Genomic DNA, 16,834 nt, shown 5'->3' with positions numbered 1-16,834 from the left:
CTGAAGGTTGACCCGTTGCAGATAAAATTATAAAAATCTCATGGGGCACCTGGGTGGCTCAGTCGGTTGAGCGTCCGACTTCAGCTCAGGTCATGATCTCACGGCTGGCAGGTTTGAGCCCTGCATTGGGCTCTGTGTTGACAGTTCAGAGCCGGGAGCCTGCTTCTTATTCTGTGTCTCCCTCTCTCTCTGCCCTTCCCCCACTCATGCTCTGTCTCTCTCTCTCTCTCTCTCTCTCTCTCTCTGTCTCAAATATAAATAAACATTAAAGATTTTTTTAAAAATCACATTCTTTCATATCACCAACAATCCTATTAGGAAAGTATCAGAAAGTCTCAAGCTCACAGTGACAGGTATGGAATTTCCAAAATTCTAATTTTTATTTGAAAGCTCAAATTTTATCATTGACAACAAAGACTACCGATTGTTTTTCTTAAAGTGACAAGCTCACCTCCCCATTTTTTGAAACAAAATGTCTGCCAAATACCAGGTCTGGAGCAACCATGTGGTGTCATATCAGCTGTTCTTTCCAATAAAAATGGCGGTCCATGACAAAAGCTTCCCCATTACACATGGGCTCACGAGGGCACCTTTCTTATGGCAAATGCTGTATGTCAATGTTTAGCAGCGTATTAAAGATGTGCCTACAAGGGTTGAAACTTCATCAAGTAATAATGTCACTACTTCTCCAAGAACATTGTTAAGTGAAACTGGCTTTTTGTTTTTTCAGTTCAGTGAAGTGTATGATGATTGCTAGCACAGGAGCCTTGATTCATGCTAGAGGGCTAGGGATTTTACCCTCCACTGCTTTGGCCCCAGTGCAAGACGTCAACGCAATGAACACAGCAGATAATGTCTTCGTATTATTAGGAGAATAGTTTGGCCTCCCAGACCCTCAGAGAGGGTACTGGGGACACCCTCCCCTCCCACGGATCCTTGGAACACACTTGGAGGCCCACAACGGTGGAGTGTTGAGAACCATGTCTGAACTGAGTGTAGGACTCCCCGGGCTGGAGGTAAGAGGTACTGAGGACGCTGGAATCTTGGCAGGGACAGTGTGGACCCTACAGAATATGGTGTTGATGATGACCTCATGAGACACACATCCAGGGGACTGCCTGCTGCAGCAACTTCCTCTGAAGAGTAGATAACCCAAGGTATTTCTCTTCTCTCTGAATTGGCACTGTAATAGTTTTTGTTAAAAAGAATTCATGCGGCACCCTCGTGGATATGCCTCTCTTGCTGGGTGCTATGAAGATATAGATTAGGATTCCCCAGTCTCGTCAACCAGTCATGCCTCTGTGCCCTTCGAGAATGGGTGAGGCTGAGTGTGGCCATGAGAGTTTTCTCTCTCTCTCTCTCTCTCTTGATTAACAGCCCTAACCCTTGCTCATCTACCTCCGGCCCTCCAGTATGAATATAAACACGTTGTCGTAATGTGTTTGGGTCGCTATAACAAAATACGACAAACTGGATGGCTTCCAGATTCAGGGCATGAATCTGAAGTCACTCTTGGAGTGACTTTTGGTCAGTCTTTATGACCAGGGCTGTCCTGGGCTAGGCTGGGCTGGAGTTTGAGTTCAGGGAGGAGAAGGCGGTTCTGGATCAGAGCGTGAGTTGTTTAATTGAGAAATCTGATAAGTAACCGGTGACATCATGTTTAGGAGGCTTGTGCACGATGTGAGAACGCGTTTCCCAGAGCTCATGAGACACCGTGCATGGCCTTCCGCTGGGTCATAAAGTGCAGGAGTGCTCACTTTTATGATTTGAGGCCTCACCTGCAGAATGAAGTCCACTGCAGAGGAAACAAACAATCAGACTGTTTTTGAGAGTTTCCTGGATCCCCTTGTGTCAACGGGTCCTCATGTCCACTCCCACTGCTTTTACCAGGCAGCCCGCCTGAGGTCAGCCTCCACGGGTGCCCCACCCTGCACCAAGGCCACCTGTTTAGGTACCGTCGAGCTCCTTAGCAGCTCACCTGCTGAGGCCAAGGCCTCCGGTGTCGCTGAGCACCTCTCACTCGGTGCATTTACGAAGAGGCAGCAGGACGGACACAAAGTGCCCTGTATACTGACAGCCACTTTGATTAAATCAGTATTAAATGATCACCCCAAATGAAAGCAAATTAGTCCTAAATCCCACAATAAAAGCAACCAGGCAAGTTAAGATGTCTTCTCGAACTTCCTGTTTTCCTGCAAGAAGGATGATTTTTTTTAATGTTTATTTTTGAGAGAGAGAGAGAGAGAGAGAGAGAGAGAGACAGAACGCAAGCGGGGGAGAGGCAGAGAGAGAGGGAGACCCGGAATCCGAAGCGGGCTCCAGGCTCCGAGCTGTCAGCACAGAGCCGGACGCGTGGCTCGAACCCATGAGCTGTGAGGTCATGACCGGAGCCGAAGTCAGATGCTTAACCAACTAAGCCACCCAGGCGCCCCAAGGATGATTTTTTTTTAAAACACCTGCCAGGATTGGTGACTTTCTCCAGGTTAACTCACCAAGCTCACTGGTTGCTCCTACCACGAACTTCGGGGCAGGTGAAGCCTCCTGGACTGGCCTTGGGGAAGGCAGGGTAGAGGAGAGCAGAGCAGGGAGGAGAGTGTGTTGGTTCTGGAAGGGCCCCTTTGTATGACTCACCGGCCTTTCAAATCTGATATTTGATGTTTTTTCTTTTTGTTGTTGTTGTTTTTACTTTTTTGATATTTGATGTTTTGAAAAAAAAAATGACCAACAGTAAACATTAAATGAGGTAATGTTGCTGAGGGGCTAGAGGTACATTTAACAAATCTTCTGATACCCAGCTACGTTTGATAATTGGCTAAGCGGGTTTAAGCCCCCCCCCCCCCCCGCCCCCAACCAAGCACAAGGGTGTGGTAATTACCTTCAAGAGAACCACACACTTCCCCGAGGGGTCTGGAACTCACTAAGAGGCAGGAAGAGTGTTTCTTCCAAGTTCTAAGCCTTTGAAGTTTACGATTGTGATGAAAACCTTTCATTCAGTCCAGAAAGCGTGTGTGCGCGCTTGTGTGTGCGTGGGGCTCAAGTGTCCACGTGAGCACATGTGTGCCTGCCAGGGAGCACGTGACCAGCGGAGGAAGCAGGAGTGTTTGGGGCATGGGCTCTGTACCTGGGGAGGTGATTCGAAGGAGGCAAAGTGCTTTAGCAAAGTGCACAACTCCCTTTGGAAGTCATTCCCCCAGTGTTGTTGCTTTTTTTTTTTTTTTTTTATGTTTATTTATTTTTGAGAGAAAAAGAGAGCGAGAGAGCAGGGGAGGGGCAGAGAGAGAGGGAGACACAGAATCCGAAGCAGGCTCCAGGCTCAGAGCTGTCAGCACAGAGCCCAGCATGGGGCTTGAACCCACAGACCGTGAGATCGTGACCGAGTCAGATGCTTCACTGACTGAGCGGCCCAGGTATCCCCTCACCCAATGTTTTTTTTTTTTTTTTAATTTTCTTATTTTTTTAATTTTTTATTTATTTTTGAGACAGGGAGAGACAGAGCATGAACAGAGGAGGGTCATAGAGAGGGAGACACAGAATCTGAAACAGGCTCCAGGCTCTGAGCTGTCAGCACAGAGCCCGACGCGGGGCTCGAACTCACGGACTGTGAGATCATGACCTGAGCCGAAGTTGGCCGCTTAACCTACTGAGCCACCCAGGCGCCCCAACCCAATGGTTTTGAACTTGCTCGTTGAAGCACAGCCGTAGCACAGGGCACTACAGATTCCTACACGAGGGGGTTCCGAAGGGTGGCTGGGACAGTAAAAGCTTAATAAAGGTTAACTGTTATTCACCATCCAAGTAAGATTTCATGTGAAAAGGGGCTTCCCCTGCTAATGAGATTGTGAAAGTTACCCTCCCGTCTAAACCCCTTCGTTTCCGGACAAGGACGTTATAACCCATCAGACTGAAGGATCTGGTTAACTACTTAGTGAACCACAAGATACGGGCCTTGGTGGGGGTGGGGGCGTGGGGGGTGGTCTCCTGGCTCTTCATGCTTCGAGGACCGGGGCCCGAGGGGCACTGCCAGTTACTAAGGGACTCTCTGGTCAGCCTCAAGTACCTCGAAGGCAGAGAGAGCGTTTTGTTCACTGGAGACTCTGGGATTCCAGCACAGCCCCAGCACAGAACACGCACTGGAGAAACTTCTGAACAGAAGAGGAAGGCTTTGACCAAGGCGGCCCACTCTTCTGGAGTAGAGCGCAGGTTTCCCGGGAAGGCCTGGTCCAGTGGGCAGGGAGGACAGGGCAGGGGGGCTCGCGACTCTGGGGTCACCGACCACGGGGGTCAAGCGTCTCAGAGCGAACCCAAGAGTCTCGAGGTCCAGTCCCGACTCAGCGCCACTGATGTCGACCCCGGTGGCGATTCTGTCTGTTGGAGGAAGAGAAGAGACCGCTCCTGACCTCGTCTTTAAAGGAGTACAGAGGTGACCAAAAAAAACCTCACCCAGGACCAAGCGTTGCCTTCCTGGAAGAGGCCAGATTTGGGGACTCGGAGAAGGGGCGACTGAGGAAAGGAGGAGGAAGGAGTGGAGGGTGTGGATATGGTGTGACCCAAGGGTCGTCAGTGGGAAGCCCCAGGGCGAAGTCCCCTGCAGTCAGCGGGGGAAGGAAGGTTTAGGGGAGCTCAGTTTGGAGATTTTCCTCCGTGGGTGGCTCAGCTGGAGTGGAACTCAATGGATAAAGGGAAAGGAGGCGGCAGGAGAGGCCTGACACAGGGGTGGGGGTGAGCCCAGCAACAGGTCTGCCCCATGGGCCCAACCTCCCACCCCCCACCTCCCCCGAGGCCTACACTTCCTTCGGCTTCATGCCCGCTCTGAGGTCTCGGCAGATGAGGGGAAAGGGGAACGGCTATGTTTGCGAAGACACGGGTGGAGATCAGCATTTACACTGTCTCTGTGCGACCAGGTGGCACCAGGAAGCTGGTCCTCCTCTGCCTCCTGGAGCCTGGAACGGCAGCTTGGACTCCCTGCAGAGTCAGGGTGTGAGCAGCATCCGACCCCCAGACTTGACAGGGTGGAGGGCCCGCGAGGGGGGCGCTGGGCGGGTGCCGCTTCCATACAGGAAGGGAGATGGAACATTCAAGACGTGCAGGGCTGGGCAGGGCTCTGCGTGCTGAGCCCCTCCCACCGCAACACTTTTCCAAGGTGGGATGGGAAGTGAAAAATTATGGCATCTATCTATCTATCTATCTATCTATCTATCTATCTATCTTATCTATCTATCATCTACCCATCATCTATTATCTATTTGTCTGTCCATCTATCTATCATAACTGGAGGAAGAAATTTCAAATGCATCATCGGGAAAATGCAATGTAGCTTGAGGAAACAAACACACAAAAATGACCACGAACCCAAATATTTAGAACTGGTTTAGAACACCTCAATTGCACAAGGAGCTTATTTCACTGGAAATAACAGCCTGGAACACATGCGAGGAAGGGAAATGAGCCAGTATAAATGGCAGCATTTATGCGCCAGAAAAAAGAGAGTAACATGTAGAAGCAAAACTTCTGCTCTCTCTGACGGCGCACAGGACTAGTCAGGCTGAAGAATGCAGCTCACGTGCTGGGAGGGGCAGGGGGAGCATGAGGAGGGCTCTAGTGAGAAAACAGAAAGTTACTAACACCTTAGTAAGAGGGGTGAGCAGGGGTGGAGAGAAAGTTGTGCCCTCTTTTCAAGATGCTAGAAACTAGTCAGATATGCTTTTTTTTTTAATTATTAATGTTTATTTCTGAGAGAGAGAGAGACAGAGCGTGAGAGGGGCAGAGAGAGAGAGGCAGACACAGAATCCAAAGCAGGTTCCAGGCTCTGAGCTGTCAGCACAGAGCCCGACGCGGGGCTCGAACCCATGAACCGTGAGATCATGACCTGAGCCAAAGTGGGACGCCCAACTGACTGAGCCACCCAAGTCAGATATGCTTTTAAAAATGTGAAGAAAGCTTTTAGGGAAGGAGTTAAAGTCTAGAGATCTTTAAAAAACAAATCATTGTTTCCCCATGTTTAATGAGGGGCAGGGACATTAAAAACCACAGACGAGGGGGCGCCTGGGTGGCTCAGTCAGGTGAGCGTCTGGCTCTTGATTTCGGCTCAGGTCATGATCTTGAGGTTCATGAGTTCAATCCCCAAGTGAGTGTGGAGCCTACTTGGGATTCTCTCCCTCCCCGTCTCTCTGTCCCTCTGCCCCTCCCCCACTTGTTCTCTTTCTCAAAAAAAAAAAAAAAAGAAAAGAGAAAAGAAAAGAAAAGAAAAGAAAGGAAAAGAAAAGAAAAGAAAAAGGAAAAGAACAATCACAGATGAAGACTGGATTAAAAGTAGGGGAGTTAAAGCCCCAGCGAAGGGATGGGTGTAGCCGGAGATGAGGTTACCGAGGGAGAGAGAAAGTCAAGTGAGAATCAGGGCAGCTTGTCCCAGAATGTTCCAGAAGATAGGAGGATAATGGCGGACCTGGGCAAATACAGGCTAGAGGAGGTGATGCCGCGGGCTTACCACGAATGATGGCTCCTCGAGAAACCGTTTCCAAGGATTTCATGGAAGCGCACGAGGACCGTCTTCGCCCCAAGCACATTTGCCAACTTATCCAATTTAAAAGGAGAAACTGACCCCACTCAGGTCCATGTGCTGTGAAGCCAGGCCGTGGTGAGGGGCGGGGCGCCCGCCGAAGCGCCACCTCCTTCTGGCGCATTCCGTGGCTTCACCTGCCTTGCCCTTCTCCCCCCAGGGGGCGGCCAGCTGTCCCTGGCTCCACGACTTGCCTGAGCTGCGTGTGGTGGTCCTCGGTGGCGTGGGAAGGACAGCTGAAGTCCGCAGACACTGGGAGCCCAGTGGCTCCTCCGTGAACGAGTTCCGTGCCTTCTCTAAGCCTCCCTTGCTGCATCTGTAAGATGGGAATACACTGCTGTGTGAGGACAGGATGAGGTCACCCATCGCAGCCCTTAGTGCGGCGCAGGGCACACAGAAGGCCACGTCACCCCGCTCTGACCCGGTGTAAGCCACCGCCCTCCGTCTCTGCCACGTCAGTGCTCCCAGGACAGGCACAGAGGAGACGGAGTCCCCATCCTCAGTTTCCTTAGGGCCACGATCTTGCAGCCACTGACAGTGCCCTGGGTCCTGTCTGCTGGGACCACAGAGGTTTCTCTCGCCCCTGGTCCCCGGTCACATCCAAGAATCACCAGCCTCTTCCTCACACCTTCTGTGTCAAAAACAGCCTCCTGGGTCAGGCCCCGGATCGGGAGGTCGCAAACACGAAGGCCTCCTCGTGATTCACCTGCGGGTGGTCGGCTGGCCCGGGCACGTCAGCTCCTGGGGAGGAAGGGCAGGGTAGAGGGGCTGACCGCTCACCTGTGTGTGCTGTCGTGCCCAGCGGACCCGTGGACCGGCCTGCGAGGCCTGAGGGTCAGGCCTCATTCACTCCTCTCACAGCAGACAACCCTGAAGCTCAGACAGTGGCAGATGCTTCTCGGGCCCGGCGGGACGGCCACAGGGCCACCGAGACACATCGCGTGAGGCCTTGCAGCCATCTTTCCCGGGACCTAGTGCCCGACCTCCCCGCCCAGCTCCTTTCTCTCTCCCCTGGCGGCCGGAGCCATCCAACTGTCGCAAACAGAAAAGGCCGGGTGGCGGGGGCGCTGGGGGCTGCAGGCCACAGGCCTCAGTCTTGCCGGTAGGGACGGGATCCCGTGGCCACTGCTTTGGGAGCACTGTGACCTAACTCACCCTTTCTGAGCAGCGCATCGGGACGCGTGGGTGTGCCCCAGTCACTCCTCTGGTCTGCTCCCTCCCCGACTTCTTGCCAGATGGGGAGAACAGCAGTGCCCCGAGCAGAGGTCAGAGGGGAGGGGGTGAGGCAGCTGTGCCCACGTGGAAACGACCACCTGCTCTGAGCTGCTGTTCAGGCAACCGCGGTCCTGACGCTTTAGGATCTCGCCCTGAGGTCAGAGATACAGTAGAAGCACCGGGCGCCCCCTCAGAGCAATTGATTTATTACCGGTTTTAAATTAAAGTTGCTAGGGGGGTCTGGATGGCTCATTCGGCTGAGTGTCTGACTTCGGCTCAGGCCATAATCTCATGGTGGGTGAGTTGGAGCCCTGCGTCGGGCTCTGCGCTGACAGCATAGAGCCTGCTTGGGGTTCTCCCTCTCTCTCTCTCTCTCTCCCTCCCTCCCCCCTTCCCCATTCTTTGTGTCTCTACATGAATGAGTGAATAAATAAACTAAAAAAAAATTCAAAATTAATTAATTAATAAATTAAAGTTGCTGCTTTACAAGTTTGGTTAACTTTTTTTTCCCCCTGGCAAACTTTGGCTCTGCCTTAAGTTATGTCAGTAATCTCTGTGAAACGAAGCCTGGGACCCACGGAAATATAACAGTTGACTACAGACAGGAGGTGGGACTGGCCAGCCAGAGGAATTACAGCAAGTCCAGACAAACTAGCGCCTGGCCCATGCACCTGCTCACGTCCCTGTGGGCAGTGGCACACGATGACAAGACCATCTCTAACTATGGGAAGCACGGTCCTCCTCCCTTGTTCCGAGCGATGGGAAATGCAACATATGACTCGCCTTGGAAAGGTTCCCACCACAGTTAAAATGCTCGGTGTTTGAAAGCCTCCATTTCAGGACTCCGGAAACATACCGTACTCAAAGCCCTTCTTGCAGAAAGTGCCGGGTAGCTAGAGTGCCATTGTCACTGGGGCTGCGTACGTGTGCGGACAGCGCATGCAGAGAGATCTGCATCCTGCCAAGCTCCCGGGTGTGTCGTTGACCAAGAGGAGGGGGAAGGACGGCCCTTGCCAGGTGCCCGGCAAGTCTAGGCAAACTGTGGGTACCGACTACCCACAGCCCCTGCCAGGTCGCTGTGTTGAACGCAGGGCAGACACAGACCCTGCTCTTTTTTTTTTTTTTTAATGTTTATTTATTTTTGAGAGAGAGAGACAGAGTGTGAGCAGGGGAGGGGCAGAGAGAGGGAGACACAGAATCCGAAGCAGGCTCCAGGCTCTGAGCTGTCAGCACAAAGCCTGACGTGGGGCTCAAACCCATGAACCGTGAGATCGTGACCTGAGCCGAAGTTGGATGCTCAACCGACTGAGCCACCCAGGCGCCCCAGACCCTGCTTTTTTAACACAGTCCCATGACAGCAGGGCCTCTGCCCTTTTCCATGACACGTTGGTGGCCCAAGAATCACAGCTTTGCTCGGACAAGGATCTAAACCGGAAAGATGATCTCCAACTTCTGCGCCTTCAACATGTGACCATTTTCCTGTCCAGTGGAAGTTCACTCGACGCCCGGAGCACCTGCTCTGCGGCACTAGGAGCGGAAGCAGGGAGCAAGAGGAGACGCGGTCCCCAGCATCAGTGGGGTCAGGTGTTTAACTCGGCCCGAGACCATCTGAGAACTTAGAATAGCCACCCGCTCCGCTTCAGGGACGTTTGTCCTTGGACCTGCGAGAAGGTGCCTGGAGGAAAACGAGCCCGAAGCTGCCCCAGGCGGAGGGCTGGCTCTGGGCCCACAGGGGAGGGGGTGACAGCAATGACCCGCACTCTCAGCCCTGATAAGGCAGGTGTGTGTTATCTCCTCTGCGGTGAAGTCACCTGCCCCAGGCTGCACCACCTGTGACTGGACGACACCCACAGCTTCCTGGTTCCAAGGCCAGGGATGGAAACACCCGCTGCGCTGCTCTGTGGGGGAATGTGACTTGTGTTTAGGGTTGGGGACACAGCAGGGACTCGGCTGGGGGGGGGGCACATTCGGTGAAGGCAGCACATGGCTCACAGTGGTGGCCCGATGGAGGGCGGGCTCCAGGAGCAACATGTGCAGATGTGCTCACGTGGGCACAGGGTGATCCCCACGCAGGAGTTGCAGGCAGGGTGTGGGGGTGCTAAGTGGGGGAGGGACACGTGGGTTCCAGCAAGTCAGAGGAGCCAGGTCCTAAACCGGTCTTACTCGTTTGTCACCAGACCCGGCCCACAGAGCCCACAGAGTGTGTTCTGTCCCTGGGGCAGCCAGGCTGGCTGCAGCCATCAGTCTGAAGGCCTGGAAGGAGGACAGCCAGACCACACCCCTGTGCCCAACACCCACACTCATACACACACACACACACACACACTCACAGAGGGGTGTCCCCCCAGAGGGGGATCCCCCTCCCCTGGGCCGCGGGGGCCTGTTGCCCATAGGGACGCCCTCGGGGACTCCAGAACCTCAGCCACTATCACTGGGGGAAGTCCCAACATCCCCGGCAGCAGGGCCAGGAGGTAAACTGAGAGGGGCAGGAGAGGGAATGAGTCTGGGTGGGAGAGCTGACCTCCAACCGGCGACGGCCACGGGCCCGAGGTTTTGTCCAGGAACCCCTGGGTCTCTGTGCTGACGGTCCACATCCTCTCCGCCTCTCTGTTGTGCTTGGTCCCAGGGGCTCCTTCTCAGCAGACGTAGGTCCTCCACTCAGGCAGGCAGCCTCTCTTGTCTCCCTCACACCCAGTGGGGGTGGGGGCGGCCGGGAATGGGAGGCCACGCGGGCTAACGTGGAGGTCTTCTCACTTGTCTTCCTGTGCACGCTTCGTATGTGCCCCAGGGCTCCGCGGTGGGGCCTGCAGCAGGTGCCAGTCTCCCAGCCTCAGGCTCATTCCCGGATGGACGCCCTCGTCCCATCACACTGGGAACCCGGCAAGAGGTGCAGCCCCGTAAGGAGACACCCATGGATGTGAGGCATCTCTAGTTCCTTCTTGCTCCTTCCAAAGAGCTGGGCCGGGATCTGGAGGAAGAAAGGGGCCGGACCAAGCCGGATGAGGCTTTGGCGACACGTGCCGTGTTCCCCCCCTTTTCCCAGCACTGAGTTCAGCTGTCGGACAGTCTGTGGAGTTGGTCACTGGGGAGCAGCGATCCCTGATGCCGGTCCCATGAGGCTGACCGACCGCTCACCTGCTTAGGCAGGAGGCCGAGGGGAAGGGGTAAAGGAGTGACTTCCATATGGATTCCTGCTCCGAGAAGAGAACACACCGTGTTAGAGAGGAAGCAGGGTCCAAAATGGCAGGCCAAGGGTGGGGAGGGACTTACCAGAAGGGTGGCTCTCTCCTCAATTTCTGGGTGGCCTTGGGCATTGGACTCTATCACCTGAGACTCCATCTGTGCATGGGCGCAGTGAGCGACAACGAATAATTATCACCTTCCGGTCCCATGAGGTCACTCACTAGATGGTCTTTCTAAATACAAGCGTCTGTCTGCACTGTGTAGAGCTGTGTGGTGAAGGCTGATGTCCAAAAGCTGACTAATGTCAGAATCTGGGACTGCGTGACGTGACTCTACCCTCCCGGCAGGCGAGTTTATCAGTGCTATCAGAAGGGTGTAACGACAAAATTGAGAGAGAGGTCCTCCTTCTCTTGCGTGTCGGTTCACATCAAACACAAACCAGCTTTGCTACCGAAGATGGGGCTCATCATAGAATAATTACACTTCCTGATGATCAAAGATACTTTGATCTTTGATCCTAAGCGCCCCGATCATAGACGGTGGACGTATTATCCTATTTTGTAGATGTAGATACCGAGACCCAAGTTAAGTTCCCAAATCAGCAAGGGAGCCAGAACTAAGAGCTTCATCTCCTGATAGCGTCTGAAAAGCTCCTCCCTCGTTACGACGCATCATTGAATACCAAGGGGGAAATAAGAAAATGTTAACCATCTTGGATTTTTAATCACAAGCCCTGCTAATCAGGTAAGAAGAAAATAAAATGTAAACTGTAGATTTATATCTTCAAATATTCTTAAAAGCATATCCTTGTTGTCAGGAGCCCCGCCCGTCCCTTGTCACTTCTGACATGTGGTAGCTTCCTGTGCCAGTGCCCCAGGGGGACCACATTCTCCACCCAATACTGGTTGTGGGTTTCACTGAGAAACTGATTGCTCAATATTTATCGAGGTCTCTGTACTATTCCAGCACGAAGATGAAACAGCAATTCTTCCTCAAGACGTCTTTATAATGTTTATTTATTTTTGAGAGAGAGAGAGACAGACCATGAGCGGGGAGGGGCAGAGAGAGAGGGAGACGCAGAATCCAAAGCAAGTTCCAGGCTCCGAGCTGTCAGCACAGAGCCCGACGTGCAGCTCGAACCCACAGACCGTGAGATTGTGACCTGAGCCGAAGCCGGACGCTCAACCGACGGAGCCGCCCAGGCACCCCCCCTCAAGACGTCTTTATGCAAGAAGTTGGACAACTGGAACCTTCCCTTTATGTGTCTCTCCACATCTGGGTCCCTGGCTCGGGGTGCGCTGTGCCGTGCCCAGGGACGCGTCTGCCCGGCTGCCCTCTGGGGAGGAGAGACGCCGCGGTCTGTCTGATGGGCTGAACCGGAGACGGCTGGGGTGTATACAGTTTCTCAGGAGAGGGAAGGAGTTGGTGGGTCACACACGAAGGCACAGGCGGGTGAGGATCTGGGAGTCTGTAGGGACCAAGAGGACATTTGCTTGAGAAAGACACCGCGGAGACTCTGGTGCAAATGTCCCCTTGAGGGCCTTGGGCGTCACTTGCTAGGGACCCGGGGAGAGTCCCCAAGGGCTGAGCTCTTGGTCTAAAATCTGCTACTCAGAGCAGTGGGCAGAGATGACATCCTTCCAGAAGACAGAGGAGACTGTGGACCGGGGAAGTTTCCAGACTGGGTTTTGTGCTTAGGGCTGACCCTTAGTAAACCCTCGAGCTAGGCCACGTTCACAGTCTTGGCCACCCCTTTCCACACCCCTCTGTCCCTAGCGTCTGCAGGGGCCGGCCCGCTCTGGATCCCGTGCTGCACGGCGAGGCTCTCTGGCGGGACACCCGTGAACGGAGCAGACCCCCCATGCCTCCCCCGTGTCCTCATAGAGAAGCTTGAACCTAACAGTGGAATGGGATCAGAGGAATCACGGGGCCGGAGGAGAGGTATTCCGGGGGGAACAGGAAGACCTTTCCTCACCCCCGAAATCACACTTGGGACAACCACGTGATAGACAGTTGGCACGTATGCATCACGCTCTGCACGCACGCGGGCCTCTTGCTGTCTTGAAGCTGCGGGCACCTAGGTGCATCTTCTGTGGCCTGGGAACTTCATGATGCCCAGGGTTCCGCCCTGGTAGAATTCCACTGGCTTCTGCCACCCATCTGCCTCCACCAGGGCGTCCTGTTAGGCCAGAGCTGACAACAGTTCCAAGAAGAGAATAGAAATGCCAGACAGTCCCCCACTCCTCCGGGACCTGCTGTGTCCACCGAGGGAGGCTCCCCTTCCCTCCCCAGCCATGGTCTCTGCGAGAATCAGCTGGGTGAGAAGCTTCTAGAGTGGCAGGTCTGCCATCGGGGCTAGCAGAGGCTGGCTGGCCTCCAACGGCCCCCATGCTGGTTCCCTCCAGGCTTTCCTGGGCGGGCCCTGCGCTCCAAATTCCGGCCTTTCTGGTTTGCAGCTGGTGCGTCCCTCCCTGGGAGGAGGATTTCGCCCAAGGACATGGGGAGGGCGGAGAGCCTTCCTCCTCCCTTTGCTCCGAATGCAGAAAAGGAGGGGGGTTCCATCCCATGGCAAGACTGCCACGGGAGCTCTGCCCTCACACAGACACAGCCTCCCGTCCCAGCCGCCGGTCCCCGTCTCCGACGTGAGCCCTTTGAGCCAAGTGGCAGCCGGCTCGGAAGCTCTGTGACAGGTGTACGTGACATGGCGGAGCAGCTGTCTGAAGAACAGGTGGCCGAGTTCAAGAGGGCCTTCTCCATGTTTGACAAGGACGGGGATGGAAAGATCAACGTCCAGGAGCTGGGAGCCGTGATGCAGGCCCTGGGCGAGAACCCGTCGGAAGCCGAGCTGAAGCAGCTCATCGCCCGGGTGGACACCGATGGCGACGGCCACATCAGCTTCGACAAGTTCCTGGCAGAGATGGCCAAGATCATGAAGTCCTCGGGCAGCGAGGCGGAGATGCGGGAAGTCTTCCGTGCCTTCGACCTGGACGGCGACGGCCACATCAGCGTCAACGAGCTCAAGCAGGCCATGGCCAAGCTGGGCGAGAATCCTTCCCAGGAGGAGCTGGACGCCATGATCCAGGGCGCCGACGTGGACCAGGACGGGCAGGTGAACTACGAGGAGTTCGTGCGCATCCTCTCTCAGAAGTGAGGCCCGGCCCGGGGCCCATCTCCTGCCTGATTCTGGTCCTCGTGGCTTCTCGGGGCCCCCGCTTCCGTGGCACAGATGTAAAGGGGAAGTCTGGGTGGGGGGTGGGAAATTACCTACTGGAGGGAGGGCCTGGGTTCTGCCCCGTCTGCCCGGTGAGACCTCGGAGCAGCTCCTGTAGAGAAACGGGGAGGCCCCCTGCCTCACTGGGCTGCGGTGAGGGACCCCAGAGCAATGTGATGGCTGACATAAAAGCAATTGGACTCCGAGAGCGGTGCTTGCGCATCTGGTTGGAAACTGGAAAATCGAAGGCCCCGAGCGGTGGCATCTGGGGTTCTTCTGCGCCTCTACGCCCTGCGCTCGGGCCTAGTGGGGGAGCAGACCTGGGTGGGCCAGATGGTCTGCCTTGGCCTCCCCCGCATGCCCCAGGAGGACATCAGGTGCGGGCGGCCGTGTAGGGCTGGGAGGGGACAGAAGAGGCACGTTTCTTTGGTTCAAGGGTCTGCCTGAGCTTCTGGGTCAGGACCGGAGGCCGGAGGCTGGAGCCCGGAGCCTGGGATGGAAACACTGTCTACACCACAAACCATAAAGTCATCACTCCTTGCATTTAGCCAACTGTTCTGTAGGCTCAAATAAAAAAAAAAAAAAGAAGTGTGTGTGTATGTGTGTGTGTGTGTGTGTCCTACACGTGAGATGCAGGGTCTTACAGGTGAAAAAAACAAAGGTGGGGACACCGGGGGATCAGACCCACCTCACTCGAGGGGCCTCACGGGGCAGGACCAGAGGCTCCGGGCTGGACACTGTGTGTCGGGGGCAGCACCTGGGGTGGGGCCAGGGTCTGGCCGCGTCCTGGGGGTGGACGGCCAGGTCCTGGGGCGCCCGGCTCAGGGAGGAAGAGGTTTCCTGGCTGACGGCATCTCGCTCTCCCGTGAGAAGCCGTCCTCCTCTGCCGTCCCCCAACCCCATTCGAACGGGGCTTCGTGGCCTTGCCGTGGGGTCCCCACACCCGGACCTGCTGGAGGCTGCCCGCCTCTGCTTGGAGTTCCCATGGCTCCCTCGTCCTGGTCCTCAGAGATGGCTCATTCAAGGGCACCCTGCACGTGAGGAAACAGGACCAGGGTGGCCTCAGAATGCAATCTGGGTGGGGCGCCTGGGTGGCTCAGTCGGATAAGCATCCAACTCTTGATCTCGGCTCAGGTCACGATCTCACGGTTCGTGAGTTCGAGCCTCACATCGGGCTCTGTGCTGACAGCCCGGATCCTGCTTGGAATTCTCTCTCCCCCTCTCTCTCTGCCCCTACCCTACTTGTGCTCTCTCTGTCTCAAAATAAATAAACTTAAAAAAATAAAATAAAATAAAAAAGAATGAAGTCGGGGGGCTGGCCAGCAGGGGTGTCAGGATCATGGGGGCTCAGGATTCAGGAAGCACATGATGTTTTCCGGCACTGTCTGCACACAGCCGCGCCGTTCTGGGCGTCATTCAACGGCGGGCTTCTCCTTTCTCCTCCGTGAAAAGAGGTTTTCTTTGGTTTTTGGTGACGACTGACTTTATCTTCTCTCAGCTGCAGCAGTTCTGTGGCTCTGGCTCAGGCAGGGGCGGGGGCGAGGGGGCTGGGAATTGGCCGAAGGGCTGGGGGCTCTGAGACAGGGAAAGAGTTTCAGGTCCCCCCCCCCCCCCCAGGTTCTGAGGGAGGCGGGGGAGGGGCGGGTGGGTGGGGGGAACAAGATGACGGAAGCTGGGATCTCCTGGAGGTAAAGATGTGGAGATAAGGAGGTGGGGCCAAGACAGCTGCCAGACCTGGTATGGTCAGGGGTGGGGAGCCAGAGGTTCTCCCCGAGGTGAGCCTGGGTGTGCTTCCTTCCAGAAAGTCCCCGTCCCCTTAGACACATAGGTCACAGAAATCTGAGTTTCTAAATTAGTGACTCCTAAATACCAAGCTGGTCCGAGATGAAGTTTTCCAGGCTCTGTATGGAAACAAGAGAAATGAAGACCTTTTTTGACCAGCTTAAGTGTATCCAGTTTTTAACATTCTGAGAATATGCTCTTTCTGTATTTTCGGTGTTAAATGTCCTTTCTCCCACAAAGCCACTGTGATGGCAGATGATAGTTTTGTGGGATGTTTTTTTCATGTTCTTCCTCTGACAAACGAAAAGTCCTATCAGTGCCCCAAATTAATTTTGGTATTTCACTGTCCCATGGCCCCAAATGTCTGAGAGCCCACTGCTGGTGCGGGTGGAGTGTAAAATCTCTTTTCTTTTCTTTTTTTTAACATTTATTCATTTTTGAGAGACAGCATGAGCGGGAAAGGGGCAAAGAGAGAAGGAGACACAGAATCCGAAGAGGGCTCCAGGCTCCAAGCTGTCAGCACAGAGCCCGACGCGGGGCTTGAACCCACGAACTGTGAGATCACGACCTGAGCCGAAATCGAGAGTCGGACGCTTAACGGCCGGGGCCCCCCAGGCGCCCGTGCTGTCGTGTTTCTCACGCTGGCTGTGGCTCCAGGGATGCTGGCTCTTCCCCTCCCCAGATCTCTGCACGTCTACGGTGCACGATACTGAACACAGAGCACACGGCCCTCGAAAGACCGGAACTCGTAGAGGGGCAGCCCCGGGAGCTAGGAGAGGGGGCTGCTCCCTGGTGGGCTAGGTGCTCCTGAAAAGGGCTCGATGGGACCACGAGGCGGGAACAAAGCAGCGGGCACCCCTCTTTATGTGTTGCCCCAGGAGAGCAAG

At 54.9% G+C, this 16,834-nt stretch overlaps 1 protein-coding gene and 1 long non-coding RNA gene across 2 annotated transcripts in view; one reads left to right on the top strand and one right to left on the bottom strand.

Moving 5' to 3' along the window:
* LOC132695146 (uncharacterized) overlaps window positions 1-16,834 on the bottom strand; it is a 358,351-nt gene that overhangs the window by 94,355 nt on the left and 247,162 nt on the right. The window lies entirely within an intron of this gene.
* LOC132695134 (calmodulin-like) lies at window positions 11,909-14,729 on the top strand. The gene has a single exon (XM_060659384.3). It carries the CDS (start codon window positions 13,452-13,454, stop codon window positions 14,103-14,105), a length of 654 nt encoding a protein of 217 aa, XP_060515367.2. The 5' UTR covers window positions 11,909-13,451; the 3' UTR covers window positions 14,106-14,729.

The sequence above is a fragment of the Panthera onca genome, chromosome B4, assembly GCF_046562875.1.
Source record: "Panthera onca isolate mPanOnc1 chromosome B4, mPanOnc1 haplotype 2, whole genome shotgun sequence".
Classification (NCBI taxonomy): domain Eukaryota; kingdom Metazoa; phylum Chordata; class Mammalia; order Carnivora; family Felidae; genus Panthera; species Panthera onca.
The sequence above is the reverse complement of the archived record's forward strand: the minus strand, read 5'-3'. Positions and strand labels throughout refer to the sequence as shown.

Bases quoted from the DNA above. Each gene is read 5' to 3' on its own strand.
- LOC132695134 (XM_060659384.3), top strand. From the start codon at position 13,452: ATGGGGAGGGCGGAGAGCCTTCCTCCTCCCTTTGCTCCGAATGCAGAA.